Consider the following 15,961-nt stretch of genomic DNA (forward strand, 5'->3'; position numbering starts at 1 on the left):
CAACCTTGCGCACTGCCTGGAGACTGCCCTTGCAGAGATGGGGTCTTCTGCCTGTCCCTGTAACTCGGGGCACCTGGCACTGCTCAGAGGCTGCCCCTTGCAGAGATGGAGCCCTGTGCCCGGCCCCTGTAACTCCAAGCACCTGGCACCGCTTGAAGGCTGCCCCTCACAGAGATGAGATATGGCCTGCACCCACCCGTGTAACCCCTAGCACCACTCAGTGGCTGCCCCCCGAAAGCCCCAAATCTTTACAGTGATGGCACCCCGTACCTGTCCATCCAGTGCCCAACTTGGCCTCTCTCCTGCTCAGGATCTCCCCTGAGCCCCACCTGACTCTCGCTTGCAAAGATGGGGCCCTGGGCCAGCTTCTCACCATAATGTCTGGTACCCCTCTGAGGTTCCCACCCTGCTGAGTTTCCCCCATGGGCCCTGACTTTCCCCATCAGGCAGACACAGCCCCTTGCCCAGTTCTCCAAACCTGGGCACCATGGGAAACGCCCCCCCTCCGCCTCCCACAGCACCTCTCACAGGCTCCCACCCTGCTTCCCCTGCCCATAACTGTCCCCCATAGCCACCCACCTTCCTCTGCTGCTTCTCCCAGGCGGGGTCCAGCAACAGGTCCCTGTCCCAGTCCTCCTCCTGCTGCATGTACTCTTCAGTCATCATGTACGAGTGGTTGTACTGGATATGGCTCTCTATTTGCGTGGTCATCGTGGCTTGTCCTCTTGTCCCTCTCTGCACGTCTGACTGTCCCCTCTTCCCCCTTAGCCCCCGGTTGTCCCTCTCACAGGCCCTCCTCGCTGCTCTGCACTGCCCCTTGCCCAAAGCACCAGCTCCCTTCTCCTGGAGGTCAGATCCCCCTGCCCCTGCTGGCTGGCAGCTTTGCCCTGTCCCGAGCTCCTGGTCAAAAAACACCCACGTGACTGGTCCCCATTAAGTATTATCAGCCTGGGGAAGGGGGATCAGGTTCCACCTTTAAAAGGCCAGGGGGAGGGTGTAGAGGGGCTGTCCCCACCAACCAGGGAGGGTGAGGACAGCTGCTGGCAGGCCACAGACCTGACACCCCCTCCTTGCAGGCTCTTAAAGGGACCCTGTACCTGGAGGGGAGGGAGGGTGGCTTGCTGGTGGTCTGGGGACAGGAAATGCATAATAAGCCCCAGCGGGAGCTGGGGGAGTGGACAGTTCCCAATGAGGAGCAGAGGTGCCAGAACTGGAAAAGGCCATTAAGTCATCAGGAGGAACCCAGGGCCAAGGAATGAGCTGGGAGCAGGGATAGGATGGCGTCAGCTGCAAAAATCAAAGGGAGGCAGCTTGGCCAGTGATAGAACCAGGATTCCCGGGTTGCACTCCCAGCTCTGCCAGTGCCCTGTTGTGTGACCTTGACCAAGTCCCATCCCCGCTCGGTACCTCAGTTTCCCAGCTCTAAAATCAAGGGACTGACCCCCCAACACACACCCCGCACAAGGCACTTGGAGATAATTGCAAGAAGCACAAGTCTAATTCTGCAAGTCCCCTGCAGGGAAGAACATGTCACTGACCAGTGCCATGCATGGGGGGGAGACCTGGGAGGGCAATACCATATCCACCAGCCAGCACCTGGCAGAGAAGCTGTGATCTGGTACCCCACCTCTATCCCAGCAACACATAAACACCCCAGGCACCTGCAGGGGGGCCCAGGTGGGGAGAATGCCCCGGGAAGGGAAAGCTGTAGGGACAAGGGGAACTGGCTTAGAGGACTTTGATTCCCCCCAATGCAGCAGCACTGCAGGTGTCAAGCGCCCACTCCCTGTGCTGTGGTTCTGGTTACACCAGGGTTATTATTAGCAGCACAGGCCAGGCTGGGAGCTCCCAGAAGTGGCTAGCGATTGTGGGCAGGAGAAGAAACCTCAAAGGAGGACCTGAATGTCCAGGGACCTGAACCCTGAACTCCCACCTTTTGCAAACCAGGCCCATTTAAGAGGCTGGCTGCATCCCCCAAAATGGCAGTTCCCGCTCCATCCCAAACACTAACCGCTTGGCTCTGGGATTTCAAGGCACTGTCCAGCACTGCCCAGCACTGCCGCTGCCTGGCAGAATTTGTCCAACCACAGGGCATCCCGCAGGACAGCATGTGGAAGGGTGGGTGTCTCCAGCCTACACTTGGCAGGGGAGGGTCTGTACCAAACCAGCAACCCAAAGGAGGTACCACGGAATGAACCTCCAGGGCAGGGGCTGGACTGCACCGAGGTGTGGCAGCAGGACAGAGCATGGGCCCGGGAACAAGGTGGGAGGTGGCCACCTTGAAAAAGGGCAAAGCTCTGCTAATTTCATCTGAGACCTATGGGCATTGTGGGCCCCTCAGGCACGGTGACCCCGCTTCTCTCACTGGGCACCATGACTCCCCGGGCACGGCGACCCCGCTCCCCTCACTGGGCACCATGACCCCCCCCGGGCACGGCGACCCCGCTCCCCTCACTGGGCACCATGACCCCCCCTGGGCACGGCAACCCCACTCCCCTCACTGGGCATCATGACCCCCCCTGGGAAGGGCAACCCCGCTCCCCTCACTAGACACCATGACCCCCCCTGGGCACGGCGACCCCGCTCCCCTCACTGGGCACCATGACCCTCCCCCGGGCACGGTGACCCCACTCCCTTCACTGGGCACCATGACCCCCCTGGGCACCGTGATTGGTCGATCGCGGTTTCTGTCAGAGGGAAGGTTGGGCAAAGCGGCCTTCCCCGCTCCTGATTGGTCGGCGCGTTGCCGCGTCCGAGCTGGAGGCGGAAGCGGAGGCCGAGGAGCGAGTGAGAGAGGCCTCCCTAGCGCCCCGATCCGGGACAGACACCCCCGCTCCAGTGCAGAGACCTTGGGGAGGGCACCAGGCCCACGAGAGACGCCCCCTCCCCTTAGGCCAGGGTGTCACTCAGCACCCCAGCCCCACCCCGCGGCGGGAGAGGCTGATCTGTGCCCCCGGGAGCGCTCGCGTGGGGCGCCCCTTGGCAGCCATGCGGGCGGGCTGGGGCGGGCGGTGGCAGCGCCTGGATGCCGCGCTGTGCCTGCCCCTGTGTGTGACCGTGGCTCTGATGGGGGCCGTGTGCATAGAGGTGCTCTGCCTGCTTCTCTGGGCTGCGGAGCCCACCCAGCTGCCCCTGGCCCTGCACCTGCCCCTCCTGCTCTTCCTCCTGGCCAACGTGCTGGGCAACATGGGCCTCTTCCTCACCACCAGCCCAAGCATCAAAGGTGTCATGCTGTCTGAAGGCGCCGTGGGACAGGGCTGGGAGTGAGTATGGCTGGGATAGAGGGAGGCCGAGGGCTCTCCCACAGCTCAGAGGCAGCTTCATCTCAGCGCCAGGTAAGGGATCCCTGTGTAAACAGCCCTGGCACCCCACCCCAGAGGTGGCTGCATCTCTGTGCTGGGTGAGAGATGGGATCCCTGTATAAACAGCCCCATTCCCCTCTGTCCCCATGGTGGCTTCATCTCTGTGCCAGGTGAGGGATGGGATCCCTGTGTAAACAGTACCTGTGCCCCACCTGGGGCAGCTGCAGCTCAACACTGGGCAAACTTTAGGTTGGTGCTAGAGCCACCGTCAGATGCTGCCGTTCACCGAGTTTGTGAGAGGGCTTCTCTACAAGATGGGGTGTGGCAGTGGCCTGGGATTGGGATGGGGACAGTTGCCCATTGTCCTTTGCTGGGGGCTCCCTGCCCAGGACTGCCCTGCTTTTGGGGCTGCCACTCTATTTCCAGCCATAGGGAAAGCACAATATTATGTGCTATTGGAATGCTGGGGGGGCGGGGAAACAGAGAAAGGCTCCATCACCCCCCTGAGGCCCCTGCTTCCCTTCCAGGTACTGCTACACCTGCCAGTCCCACGTGCCCCCCCGCTGTCACCACTGCTACACCTGCAATGTGTGCATGCTGCGCCGGGACCACCACTGTGTGCTGCTGGGCCAGTGTGTGGGCTACCATAACTACCGTTACTTCCTGTGCCTCCTGCTGCACGGCTGGGTGGCCCTGCTCTACGCCAGCCTGCTCAACGCTGACATCTTCATGGCCCTGCTGCATGAGGGAGTCACCCTGCACAGCATCGTCCTCCTCCTCATGCCATGGCTCATGCTGCTGACGGGTACAGCCATGGCAGGACCTGCCAGGAGGGGGCCATCCACATGGGGCTGAGCACCACTGGTTCCCCTGGGACCAAGCTGTTCTCAGCTGGTTTTATTTAAACAACAAAACAAACTAGGAAATACCTAGATAAAAAAAACTTTGTGAGTTGCAGCCGAGCCACGGGAACATCAGATCAAGATTTGGTGATTTTGGGCATCAGCCAGAAGCTCCATAAAGGGCCCTGATTTTATAGATTGCTGATCCTCTACCCTCTGAAAAATGGACCCTTTTAGGACATCTCCTTGGAAACTGAGAAACCCCTAAATCACATGTTGCTTTTGCAGATTGTGGTTTGACTGTGCACCTTGGGGGCTCTTCCAGCATAGGCAACTCCTTAGAAACCCCACAACCCATTCCCCTGTCACCTGAGCCACCTAGCCCTCCCTCAGGTCCTACTCCAGAGGCAACTATGATATCCCAGTATAAACAGACCCTGTGCCCTACCCCAGAGGCAGGCGCATGTCAGTGGAACAGGGAGCAGAGCAGGGTTAATGGGAACATGCCAACACCTGGTTGTGTCTGGGGGATGCTAGGTGCACCCTTGGGAAATGCCTGGCTCCTAGCACTGACTGCACCCCCTTGTGTTTCCCCAGGCCAGGTGAGCACCTCAACTTTCGTCTACGCTTTCATGGCTGACACCTGTGTGGTCAGTTTCCTCTTCTGCTCCGGCTTCCTGTTCTTACACGTGCTGCTGAGCCTGCGTGGCCAGACGACCAGGGAGTGGTTTGGGGAGAGCCGCTGCTATGACCTGGGCTGGCGTCGCAACCTGCAGGAGGCATTGGGGGACAGGTGGCACCTCGTCTGGCTATGCCCACTCCTGGCCTCCCCCCTTCCTGGGAATGGTGTGGCCTTCGAGAGCAGAGCCCCCCACACTGAGCCCTCCGCCAAGCCAGTCATTTTCTGAAGGTGGGTTCAGGAGCCATCCCCAATGCTGAGGGGGTAGGATGTGCCACGGTCCCGGCCACCTTGCCAACACCAGCTGACTGGCATAATGGGTAGGGCACTGGGGTGCAGGACTCCTGGTTTCTGTTCCCAGCTCTGCTGCTGACCTTGGACAAGAAGAGATTCTCTAAATACATCAGAAATAAGAGTAAGACTAAGGAAAGTATAGGTCGTTACTCAATGGGGAAGGAGAGCATATAATGGAGGAGAGAGAGAGAAGGTTGAAGTGTTTAATGCCTTTTTTGCTTCAGTCTTCACTAAAAAGGTTAATTGGGAGCAGATGCTTAACACAATTACTGTTAGCATGGGGGAAGGATCTCAGAGCAGATTAGGGAAAGAACAGATTAAAGGAAATGGGGGGGGTGGGAACAATCTTCATATATGTTAAGGGCTGTTGTAAAGAGGCCAATGTTCTCCATGTCCACTGAAGGTAGGAGAGACAGTCATGGGCTTAATCTGCAGCAAGAGAGATTTAGGTTAGATAGTAGGAAAAAACTCCTAACTATAATGGTAGTTAAGGTCTGGAACAGGCTTCCAGGGGAGGTTGTGGAATCCCCATCAGTGGAGGTTTTTAAGAACATGTTGGACAAACACCTGTCAGGGATGGTCTAGGTTTTACTTGGTTCTGCTTCAGTGCAGGGAGGTGGACTTGATGGCCACTTGAGGTCCCTTCCAGCCCTACAGTTCCACGATTTAATAGTATTTTAGATAAGTTAGATGTATTCAAGTTAGCAGGGCCTGATGAAAATTGCCCGATAGTACTTAAGGAACTAGCCAAAGCAATCTCAGAACCATTAGAGGATGGTGAGGTCCCAGGGGACTGGAAAAGGGTAACATAGTACCTGCCTTTAAAAAGGTGGGCGGGAGCAGGACCTGGGAATGTATAGACCAGTCTGCCTAACTACAATACAGGAAAGATACTGGAACAAATGTTTAAACAATCAGGTTGTAAGCACCTAGAAGAAACTAGGGTTATAAGAAATAGCCGCATGGGTTTGTCAAGAACCAATCATACCAAACCAATCTAATTTCCTTCTTTGACAGGGTTACTGGCCTGGTGGATAAAGGGGAAGCAGTGGACATGATGTCTGGACTTTAGTAAAGCTTTTGACACAGTCCCACGGGACATTTTCATAAGTAAACTAGGGAAATGTCATCTAGATGAAATTGCTATAAAGCGGCTGCACAACTGGTTGAAAGACCATCCTCAAAGAGTAGTTTTGGTTCGCTGTCAAACTGGGACGATGTATCGAGTGGGGTCCTGCAGGGGTCTGTCCTGGATCCAGTACTGTTCAGTATTTTCACTAATGCCTTGGATGATGGAGTGAAGAGTATGCTTCTAACGTTTGCAGATGATGCCCAGCTGGGAGGGGCTGCCAGCTCTTTGGTGCATGGAGTTAGAATGAAAAATGATGGTGATAAAGTGGAGAACTGATCTGGAATCAGCAAGGTGAAAGTCAGTACAGACAAGTGCAAAGTATTCCATTTAGGAAAAAAATGAAATGCACAACTATCAAATGGGGACGTACTGGGTAGGCAATAGAGCTGCAGAAAAGGATCTGGGGGGTAGTGGATCACAAATCGAAGGGGAGCCAAGAGCATGCTGCTGTTGTGAAAAGGGCAAAAGTCATACTGGGCTCTGTCAGCAGGAGGGGGCGGATGTAAGACACAGGAGGTAATTGCTGTGCTCTGCTCAGCAGTGTTGAGGCCTCAGCTGGAGGGCCGGGTCCTGTTTTGTGCCCCACACTTTAGGAAAGCTCTGAACAAACAGGAGAGCCCATAGGAGAGCAAGGATTTGTGAGGAACGGTTGAAAGAATTGGGCATGTTTAGGTGAGAGAATTGAAGGGGGACATAAGTCTTCAAATATGTAAATGGTACTAAAGAGGATGGTGAGCAATTGTTCTCTATGCCCACCTAGGGTAGGACAAGAAATAAATGGCTTAATTCACAGCGAGAGAGATTTAGGGGTGACTATCAGGAAAAACTTCGTAACTCTTAGGTGGTTAAGCACTGGACCAGATCACCCAGGGAGGATGTGGAATCTCCATCACTGGAGGTCTTAAGCACAGGTTAGACAGACCTGTCAGGGCTGGGCTAGATCTATGTAACGCTGCCATAGCGTGGGGCTATGGATTAGATGGCCTCCTGAGGTCCTTTCCAGCCCTACAATTCTATCATTCTACGTCCTTTCCCTGCTCTGTGCCTCAGTTTCCCCATCTGTAAATGGGAATGATCCCTCACTAGATGAATTCACTAACGAGGTAAGGGTCAGCAGCTGGTGGGCTGAGGGACAGACCGGCACCCAGGCAGACAGAAAGCCTAGCTCAGGACACTGCTATTCTATTGGTATTATAGTAGCACCTAAAAGCCTTGCCCGCCACGAGATCAGGCGCAGCACAGACACAGTGGGAAACAGGCCCTGCCCCAAGAGCTCTCAGTCTGAACAGATGAAAGACGGAAAGGAAACAGGCACCAAGAGAAGGAAGGGACTCACCCAAAGTCACTGGAGAGTCAGCGGCAGAGCCAGGGACAGAACAGAACCCAGGAGTCCTGGCTCCCATACCTCCCTCCTCCCCCTGCCGCTCTAACCACTAGACCCCTCTCCCCTCCCAGAGCTGGGGATGGAACCTAGGCTAGTGGGTTACAGTATGGGGGCTGGGAAACAGGACTCCTATCACCCTGCTCCATAATCAGTTCATCCCCAGCTGAGGCTGCTCTGCTCCAGTCATTGCTGATTGTGGAGCTGGCAATCTCAGGCCTGTGGGAGGGGGAGTGAATTTGTGCTGGCCAGTCTGTGGCTGAGATCCAGGGATCATCCCCCATTCTCTCTTGTCCCTGTCAGGCATTGAGAGGGGCCAGAGGAGGTGGGGCACAAAACTGCTCTGGGTTTGTCCTATGGGAGGCCTGGCCCATGATGGCCCAAGTCAGCTCTGATCCCTCCCTCTCTGATTGCAGGTCTCCTTCTGGTTGGTGCTACAGTACTGCAGTGGGGCTGGCGCTGGCTTTGCCTCTACCCAGAGGGGAAGCGCTGCTGAGGGGCAAGTGTCAAGCTGTGCCCCATGGGTTACTGGCACCCCCATCTGACCGTGGTCCTGACACTGCCTGGTGGGTGATTCTGAGCCCCATCTGCACTGGACTCTGCAGTTGTTGGGACTGTTGTGCAAGGCACCAGACAGACTCCAACCGAGACTGGGGGGCCCTGTTGCACTGGGCATAGTGCAGCCCGTGAGCAAGATCAGAGACCCCTGTTGTTCCAGGTGCAGCCCAAATACAGAATGAGAAACAGTCCCTATCCTGAAGACCTCACAGTCGTAACAGACCCAAGGTGGGAGAGTAAACAGGGAAAAGGGACTGCCCAGCTCAGGGAAGAGAGGCCAGGAGTCCTGGTTCCCAGTCCGGTGCCCTCCTGGCTGCACTAACCTTTTGTGGTTCCCAGTTCTGCTCCATTTAAAGCAATAGCAGGACAAGACCACCCTTCTGCGAGCCCAGGGCTAAAACTGCTTCTCTTCTGTGTTTGCACAGCTCTCCCATGGCTGGCCCAGGACAGCCCACCCCCCAGAGGCTGGAGTCATTGCCTTACCCAGCCCCTCTCCCAGGGAGGGCCTTTCCTCTGGCACCCTGTCCCCACTGCTCTCCAATAAAGGCTCCAAGCCCCAGGTGCCTGAAGATTGATTTGTCTGATTCTGGAGGGGCCCGTTCTGAGCCCCAGCCTGACCCTCTGCAGCCTTTCCTGCCCCCGGCCCAGATTTGGGGGTGGGACCAGAGCATGGCTTTTAGAGCTGTGCAGCCTGGATGTAAAGTCTCCAAGGGATGGAGCATTCCCTTATCCCAGGAGAGCTGCCCTGCTGGGAATCCCCCTCACTGCTAAACCTCTGCCCCTCATTCCCCACCTGAATCTGTCTGGTATCGCTCCCAGCCACGGACCTCAGTTGCCCTTTGTCCTTGAGATTCCCAAGGCCCCTAAGAGCAGCTCAGCAGGGATCTCTGGGCAGCTGGTGCCCTCCCCCAGGGGCAGGCAGGCGGATTGAGTGGCTGCAGTGCAGGCCCTTGTAAATGCTTCCCCACAGGGTTCAGCTGCCAAGGCTAGGGGCTGCAGGGTCCTTTAGCTGAGCTTCTGTGTGTCTTGTGTTCAGGGGAGGGCCAGGAGCCAGTGCACATTGGAAGACCATCAGAGCTGGGCATAGAACCCATGTGTCCTGTCTCCCAGCCTCCCACCTCTACTCTAATGCACTAGCTCCCCTCCTCCCCCCAGATCTGGGGTGAGAACCCAGGAGTCTGGGGCCCAAAGCAGGGAAAAGTCATGGTGTGGCCTGAAATCCTTCCCCTTGCTGTCACTCTTCATACACCATTTCCCCTGCATCCCTGGCGGCCAGGAGCCTTTTAATACAGAGCCGTGGCAGTGTCTCGGCGAGGGCTGGATCTGGGGCCTGTCCCAGCCTCATGGCTGCAGTGCCCGGGCCTCCAGGCACGTCCTTCCCCCACAATGTGGACAGCCCGGCCTTTTCAGTGGTGGGGAAAGTCCTGCTCGGCTGTCTGCAAGGAACAGAGGGGAGAGAGTAGTGTCCTCCACTGGGGTCTCCTTGCTGATCCCTGCCCAGAGGGGACAGGGCAGCATGGTGCACTCGGGCATGGAGCCACCCCAGCTTGCTACACCATGGGGCCCCCACGAACTGAGCCCTACCCCAGGGGCAGGATCTACCCCTGGACTATTGCATCTGGCAGCGCAGTGATGGCTACTGATGGCTTCCTAGCAGTGGGTCCATCATACCCAGTATCCCGCCCCCTTCCCTGCTATTCTGAATCAGACCCCTGGGCCCATCCAGCCTGGTATCCCCCCCTTCCTGGCTCAGACCCCTGGGCCAATTCAGCCTGGTATCCTCTGTCCTGGCTCAGACCCCTGGGCCCATCCATCCCTTCCCTGCACTGGATGTTGGTACCTCACCTCGAAGAAGCTGTCGACAATCTTGTCGGTGGTGGCAGCCTGGGAGCGGAACTGCTGCTGGAGGTGCTCAACTGACGCCATCAGCTGCAGGTAGGTGAAGAGCAGCTGCTTCTCTCTGCTGGAATGGGGCACAGTGACTTCCCTGGGGTCAGAGCCTGCTTTCCTAAGGGGTGCTACTTCCCAGAGTCCCCTCCTGCCAGGGCCCCTCTGGGTACATGCGCCCCTGGAACTGATCTGTGGTGGGCGATACCAGGCCAGATGGGCCTGTGGATCTGATGGGGGGGCAGATACCAGGCCGGATGGGCCCATGGATCTGATGGGGGAGAGGGGCTGGAAGGGTGCATTACCCCCACTCTGACATGCCCCATGTTGGCTCCTTCCACATGGGATGATGGGGAGAGGTTGTGCCATGGGGCCCCCTTACCTCTCGCTTCCGTCCATGTGCTTGATGAGCTGAGCAAGGAAGGCTTCATCGTCCTCTGGCTTCATGTGTCCCTCTGTGAGGGGGCAGAGAGATGTCTGTGGGACTCCAGCCAGGCGGGGAGACACCAGCCTCCACCCGCCCCAGGGAGGAGAACCCCACCACTGCCAACAACCCACAGCAGGGAGTGGTGTGTGGGTGAGATGAGGTTGCTGGATCTCAACAATGGCCTGGAACCCCCTTGTTCCACAGTGTCTGGGGGCTGAACACCTCATGGAGACAGAGAGCCCCCTAGAGGGGGTTCCCCACAGTGCAGGCACTTGGGAGTCTAGCCTGGTATCCATGGCCCCATCCAACCCAGTATCCCCCACTCCCTAAGCAACCCGTGTGTGTGTCATACTGCCCCTTTGAACTGTCCCCCACCAGCCAGAGCTAGAGGGAGGGGAGCTTACCCTGGGCTGGCTTGCCTGATACGATATCTTCTATGCTGCTCTCCTTGGGCTGCAGCATACTCTGTAATGCAAGGGAGGGGGGAGAGGAACAAGCCCAGCATTAAACATGGACCTGACAGGGGGGAAAGCCCATTGTCCCCATGTTTCAATGGGGGAAACTCAGGCATGGAGGGAGTTGGGGACAGAACCAGGAAGAGGACCCAGGACCCCTGACCTCCACCACCTCCCGACTCTAACCACTAGATATCACTCTCCTCCCAGAGCCAGGGATAGAATCTAGGATGCCTGCCCCACCCATAACCACTAGAGACCACTGCCCTCCCAGAGCTGGAAATAGAACCTAGGAGTCCTAGCTCCCAGCCACACACCCCTGCTGTAACCCACTAGACCTCACTCCCTTCCCAGGCTGGAATAGCCGGGCTGCTGAGACAACTCCCTCACATGCCTACTGCCCCCATTCCTTAGGGGGTGGGGAGAGGCACCTTCTGCTTCTGCAGCTCTTGGCGCTTGATCAGAGCCAACTGGAAATTGTCCACCAGGACAGCGATGACCAGGCTGAGAGAGAGAGAGAGAGAGGGGCATGGGATAGGGCTGGGACATGGGTCCTTTCCCCTCTAAGGGACACCGGCTCTGATCAGGTCCCCAGGTATGGGAACTGGCTGGCTCAAGCAGGGGGTATGGGCCCATTTCCCTCTCCAGGGGCTAAGCGCCATGAGGGAGGAGGTGTGTGGAGGGGCATAGGGATATGGAACTAGGATGAGGAGGGGATGGGAGAGCTGGGGGCAAGGGTGGACCAGTGTGCTGAAGGGGCTGGACTCACTTGAGGAAGGTGAAGTACTCAATGAGGATGTAGGCCATCAGGAAGAAGATAATGTATGAGGCACCTGCAAAGGGAAGTGGGCATGGAGCAGTGTCAGGAAAAGAACCCAGGAGTCCTGGTTCCTGGCCATCCTGCTATAAACCAATAGATCTCACTCCCCTCCCAGAACTGGAGCTAGAATCCAGGAGTCCTGGCTCCCAGCCCCTTGCCCCCCTCGCTCTAAGCACTAAAACCCCCACTTCCCTCCCAGCATGGGGATAGAACACCGGGGTCCTGTCTTATGGTGCAGGGGTGGGGAAGGTGTCTCACCCCCTTGGACGCTGTCCAGGTAGATGAAGGACCAATCGTCTAGCGTGAAGAGCTGGAAGAGGGTGAAGATGGTGTCGAAGAGCTCCCCGAAGCGATAGGGGTCAGAGTTCTGGAACAGGTCATGCAGCACCACCGAGAACATGACTGGGGGGTAAGGGGGTAAGGAGCAACAGTGCTGTGAGACAAGGACCTCCCAATGCCGCCTGGGGAGGGGGGTATAGAGGGGTTACAGGAACCTGCTGAGTCTGACATGTGCGGTCTAGTTCACCAAAGAACATCACGTGAGGTCTCAGATACAAGCCGGTGTCATACCGCTACCATCATGAAAGGCACGTGAGGCAGATGCTGTCTAAGGAGTTCTTTACCTGCACTGACAATATGGTCTGACAGCTGTGGCTGGGGCCACCAGCAAGGGTAGAAAAACAGGTTTCCTGTCAGACAAGGGCCGGTTAGCCATGGATCTGTCTGCATGTGTACTGTGTACTGGCTCCTTCACAGGGGGTCGCCTAGCACCAGTCTGACTGCAAATGAAGGTGTGCAAGAACTTCAGAAAGAAACTAACAGGAAGAGAAGGGGGGGTGGGGGAGAGACCTTACCTTGAGATGCACTTCAAAGGTTTGCTTGACTATATTTGGGGGGGGCAGAGAAAACAGGCAGGAATCCCTCACCTAGGAAGGGAAGGGACAGTGGGTTTGCTTCATGAATGTGGGCTCTCGGACAGGCTTGGTGGAACATACCAGAGTGACCTTTGGGTGAGATCAGGCTCTTTCAACAGGAGGGTGCCCAAAGAGTTAAGCTGAGGTGCTAGAAACTGGGCAACGATTTTGTTTTGTGTCACCGTTTGCTTCCAATATGTCACTGGAGTCTCTGTTCTCGGACAATACACTTATTGTTTTCCCTATAAATGCAGGTGCCGTGGTGCCAGACAAAGGGGTGGACCTGAGCTGACTTGCCAGCTGCTTTGTACGGCTCCTTTGGGAGCAGTAAGCCTGGGGAGTCTGGGAGCGTCCAATGACTAAAGGGCTGGATGCTGCAGGACATGCTCCGAGCACTCGGGGCTGGGGTGTGCCTGTCATGAGAGAGCGGGACTTGCGGGGGCCTGGAAGGCCGGGCTGTTGCTGCCAGAAGCTGGTGGGTTTAGGCAGCTGATCTATAGTAGGTACAGACAAGGCTGCTTCATGCTAAGGGCAGGTGGTGGTGAGGTGCCTCCCAGCCCTGGCGAGCATCAGGTACTCCCAGGAAGAGAGCCCCCGCTGCACCCTGACCCCACAAGGGAGAGAGCCCCACTGCACCCCCTCTCATTCCATAGCACCCCCCATTCATCTTGCTGTGGGGAAGGACAGAGCCCCTCGCTCCCGCCCCATGGCAGGATACAGAGGCAGGTGAACATCAACAGCAGGATGGCCCCGATGGACGGGCCAGACAGTGCGAAGGTGCTTGTCAGCTCCTGCAGGTTCTCCAGCACCCTGGGAACAGAGACAGGGGCTTTGTGGGGGGCCTCAGGGCTGCAGGAGCTCCAGAGACCCATGGGATCTGCTGTGGATGGGGCACTGGCCAGAAAAGAACCCACTCCTGGGGGCTGTCCCAGGGCCCGTGTGTGTGTGGGAGGTTACCAAGGGGGACAGAGGGATGGCACTGGGGTCAGCAGGGGCATTGCAGCACAGGGCAGGGGCGCAGCACCTGGGGGACAGGGAGAAAGCAAGGAGGGAACCCAGGTGGCAGAGCACCCAGGGAGTAGGGAGCAAAGGGGCACCCAGGGAGGCACAGCAGGGAAGGTGTCACACCAGGGGAGGGCCCTTGGGGGGCAGGGGTACAGCACCCAGGGCCTCAGCTCCATTGCCTGGTGCTTCACTCCCTCTACCCCCTCATGCCCGCCAGGCACTGACCGCAGTGTGAGCAGCAGCCTCAGGACCCGCACGGCCCGGACACCCTTGAAGACGCGGAGCACGCGGAAGAGGCTGCCAGCATTGTCGTGGGTGGTGTGGCCCGGGGAGATGAGGAGCGGCAGCACAAAGTCCAGCACCATCATGATCATGACGAAAAAATCTGTGAGGAGGGGACAGCAGCCTCGAGGAGAGGAGGCACCACCACAGCTCCCCAACACCCACTTCCCCTGCAAATGCACACCGTCCCCTCCCAGGCACTCGCCTGCTCTCTTGCCCCGCTGCCCTGACCCCCAGGCCACCCCCAGGTGGCTCGTCTCGCCCCCCCACTGGACTCCAGCCCCAGGGAATCTCTCTGCCCCACCTCTGAGCCAGGGTTCCCCCAGCCCTCTCCCATGGTGACCCACCAATGTCATTCCAGGGATTGCGGAAGTAGTTGAGGTCCAGGGCGATGAGTTTCAGCAGTGCCTCCAGCACGTACACGCACAGGAAGACAGCATCCATGGCGGAGAAGAACCACTCTGAGGGGGTGAGGGGACTGGTATGAGGGGTCACGTACCCACTAGGCCATTCTGCCCTCGCCATCCATGCCTGGCCTAGAGAACACACCCTGTGTGGCAATGGGAACCCACAGGCTGGACTCAGCCCCTTCCTGAATGCAGACAGCATGGCCTAGTGGGTACGGGTGCCAGAACTCCTGGGTTCTCTCTCTGAGGAGACGGGTTCCTAGTGGTTAGAGCAGGGGTGCTGGGAGCCACAAGTCCTGGGTTCTATTCCCAGCTCTGCTACTGACCTCCGGTGTGACCTGGGACAACATGCTCCCACTTGGTGCCTCAGTTTCCCTGTGTCTATGCAGACTCTGAGCTCTTCAGTGCAGGGACTGTCATTCACCATGAGTCTGTGCAGTGCCCAGCATGACAGGTCCCCTGGTCTCACCCAGGTCAGCAGGCTCTACCATAATACCCAGAATAACTATGAGCTAGTCCCTGAGGGGAGATGGACACACCACCCACCTGCTTGGAAGGGGAAATGGGGTGACCTCAAGGGGGGGTGGCAACATCTCTTAGGTTAGCAGGGGGCACTGGGGAGACCACTGCCTGGGTGAGAGGTGAGCCCCATGGCTGGGATGGGGGGGAGGGGAATGGGATGACTCCCATGACCAGGCCAGGGCGGAGGCAGCCTTACCTCCACGGACCTGCACCACGGCAAAGGTCTGCACCACCAGCACTGCTGTGTGGATGCCAATCACGGTGAGGATGAAGAGTTCGAAGGCCAGCAGCTGAGTGAGCTTCTGGATGATGGCCCGCAGGGTGAGCAGCCGGGGCAAGGTCCTCTCCCACGCCAGGCGCAGCAGGACCATGGTGCCCCTCCACTTCCGCCTCTGCCCGGGGTCCTGCTTCCCTGGGCACAGATGCCACAGATCAGCCATGATAGGGAAGGAACAGGACAAATGATAGTTATGGGAGGTGGGGAAGGGTGGGTTGTGTGGGGGGCTGTGTAGGGGTCAGGTGCAGCCTGTGCGGGGCTTGGGGTGCAGTAAGGGTCCATATTCCCTCTGGCTCTCCTCAGGCAGTGGTGCTGGGATTCGGTGGGGAGGGGAATAAGGGGTGTTTGGGGGTGAGGAGGGGTTGCAGGAGGGGGAGAGTGTTATGGTGGGAGGAGCCCCATCTTCCCTTTGGCTCTTGTTGGGGAGAGGTGTTGGGCAGTGGGGGGTTGGGAGATGGGGTGGGGGGATGGGGTGTCCAGGGAGCACCCCATTACCTTTCAATATCTTTGGGGGGTGGGAGGAGGCCGAAGTGGCTTGCAAGGAGGCCTGGGAGACAGGGAGCGTCTCCTCCTTGTACGGAGGCTTCTCCATCTGGGTGCCGGACACAACAGGCACGGTCAGGTAGTCCATGGTGCTTCCCCCTGACTGGGATCCTGCAACCCAATTCCCTCAGTGACCCCTAAATGCCCCTCCCTCCTTCTGTTGTGTCCCCAGCAAAGCCCACGTCCCAGACTGACTTCCTGGTGGCCCCAGAACTCTGGGATCCTGGAGGTTCT

General features: G+C 57.8%; 3 protein-coding genes across 6 annotated transcripts in view; 1 reads left to right on the forward strand and 2 right to left on the reverse strand.

Annotated features, from left to right (window-relative positions):
• The window catches only part of ACTN3 (actinin alpha 3), a 33,673-nt gene extending 31,393 nt beyond the window's left edge, over positions 1-2,280 (reverse strand). Inside the window, exon 1 of the mRNA XM_045025759.1 lies at positions 580-2,280. Within this exon, the coding sequence (XP_044881694.1) occupies positions 580-711 (132 nt within the window). The 5' untranslated portion in view covers positions 712-2,280. The remainder of the gene's footprint in view (positions 1-579) is intronic.
• Positions 2,281-2,741: 461 nt separating this feature from the next.
• On the forward strand, positions 2,742-8,757 carry ZDHHC24 (zinc finger DHHC-type containing 24). 3 transcript variants are annotated; one of them, XR_006581136.1, is made up of 5 exons: positions 2,742-3,263; positions 3,830-4,107; positions 4,742-5,054; positions 6,135-6,540; positions 8,047-8,757. XR_006581136.1 is itself a non-coding variant. In XM_045024733.1 (4 exons), exons 1-3 carry the CDS (start codon positions 2,989-2,991, stop codon positions 5,050-5,052), a joined length of 864 nt encoding a protein of 287 aa, XP_044880668.1. In that variant the 5' UTR covers positions 2,742-2,988; the 3' UTR covers positions 5,053-5,054; positions 6,135-8,757. The 3 variants fall into 3 exon arrangements, 2 of the variants coding, with proteins under 2 accessions (XP_044880668.1, XP_044880669.1); XM_045024733.1 differs by having other exon boundaries at positions 6,135-8,757; XM_045024734.1 differs by lacking the exon at positions 6,135-6,540.
• On the reverse strand, positions 8,750-15,923 carry CATSPER1 (cation channel sperm associated 1). 2 transcript variants are annotated; one of them, XM_045024731.1, is made up of 12 exons: positions 15,680-15,923; positions 15,104-15,319; positions 14,326-14,439; positions 13,922-14,081; positions 13,410-13,501; positions 12,036-12,179; positions 11,727-11,790; positions 11,389-11,461; positions 10,907-10,967; positions 10,458-10,530; positions 10,034-10,151; positions 8,750-9,624 (listed from the first exon to the last, which is right to left on the reverse strand). In XM_045024731.1, exons 1-12 carry the CDS (start codon positions 15,813-15,815, stop codon positions 9,595-9,597), a joined length of 1,281 nt encoding a protein of 426 aa, XP_044880666.1. In that variant the 5' UTR covers positions 15,816-15,923; the 3' UTR covers positions 8,750-9,594. The 2 variants fall into 2 exon arrangements, with proteins under 2 accessions (XP_044880666.1, XP_044880667.1); XM_045024732.1 differs by having other exon boundaries at positions 15,104-15,311; positions 15,680-15,783.
• Between the last annotated feature and the right edge of the window lie 38 nt (positions 15,924-15,961).

The sequence above is a fragment of the Mauremys mutica genome, chromosome 7, assembly GCF_020497125.1.
Source record: "Mauremys mutica isolate MM-2020 ecotype Southern chromosome 7, ASM2049712v1, whole genome shotgun sequence".
In the NCBI taxonomy this organism is placed as follows: Eukaryota; Metazoa; Chordata; order Testudines; family Geoemydidae; genus Mauremys; species Mauremys mutica.

Bases quoted from the DNA above. Each gene is read 5' to 3' on its own strand.
- ZDHHC24 (XM_045024733.1), top strand. From the start codon at position 2,989: ATGCGGGCGGGCTGGGGCGGGCGGTGGCAGCGCCTGGATGCCGCGCTG. The intron at 3,264-3,829 runs GTGAGTATGGCT...CTTCCCTTCCAG, and splicing joins GCCGTGGGACAGGGCTGGGA to GTACTGCTACACCTGCCAGT. The intron at 4,108-4,741 runs GTACAGCCATGG...GTGTTTCCCCAG, and splicing joins ATGGCTCATGCTGCTGACGG to GCCAGGTGAGCACCTCAACT.
- CATSPER1 (XM_045024731.1), bottom strand. From the start codon at position 15,815: ATGGACTACCTGACCGTGCCTGTTGTGTCCGGCACCCAGATGGAGAAG. The intron at 10,968-11,388 runs GTGCCTCTCCCC...CTTGCATTACAG, and splicing joins AAGAGCTGCAGAAGCAGAAG to AGTATGCTGCAGCCCAAGGA. The intron at 9,625-10,033 runs GTGAGGTACCAA...TGTTCCTTGCAG, and splicing joins TTGTCGACAGCTTCTTCGAG to ACAGCCGAGCAGGACTTTCC.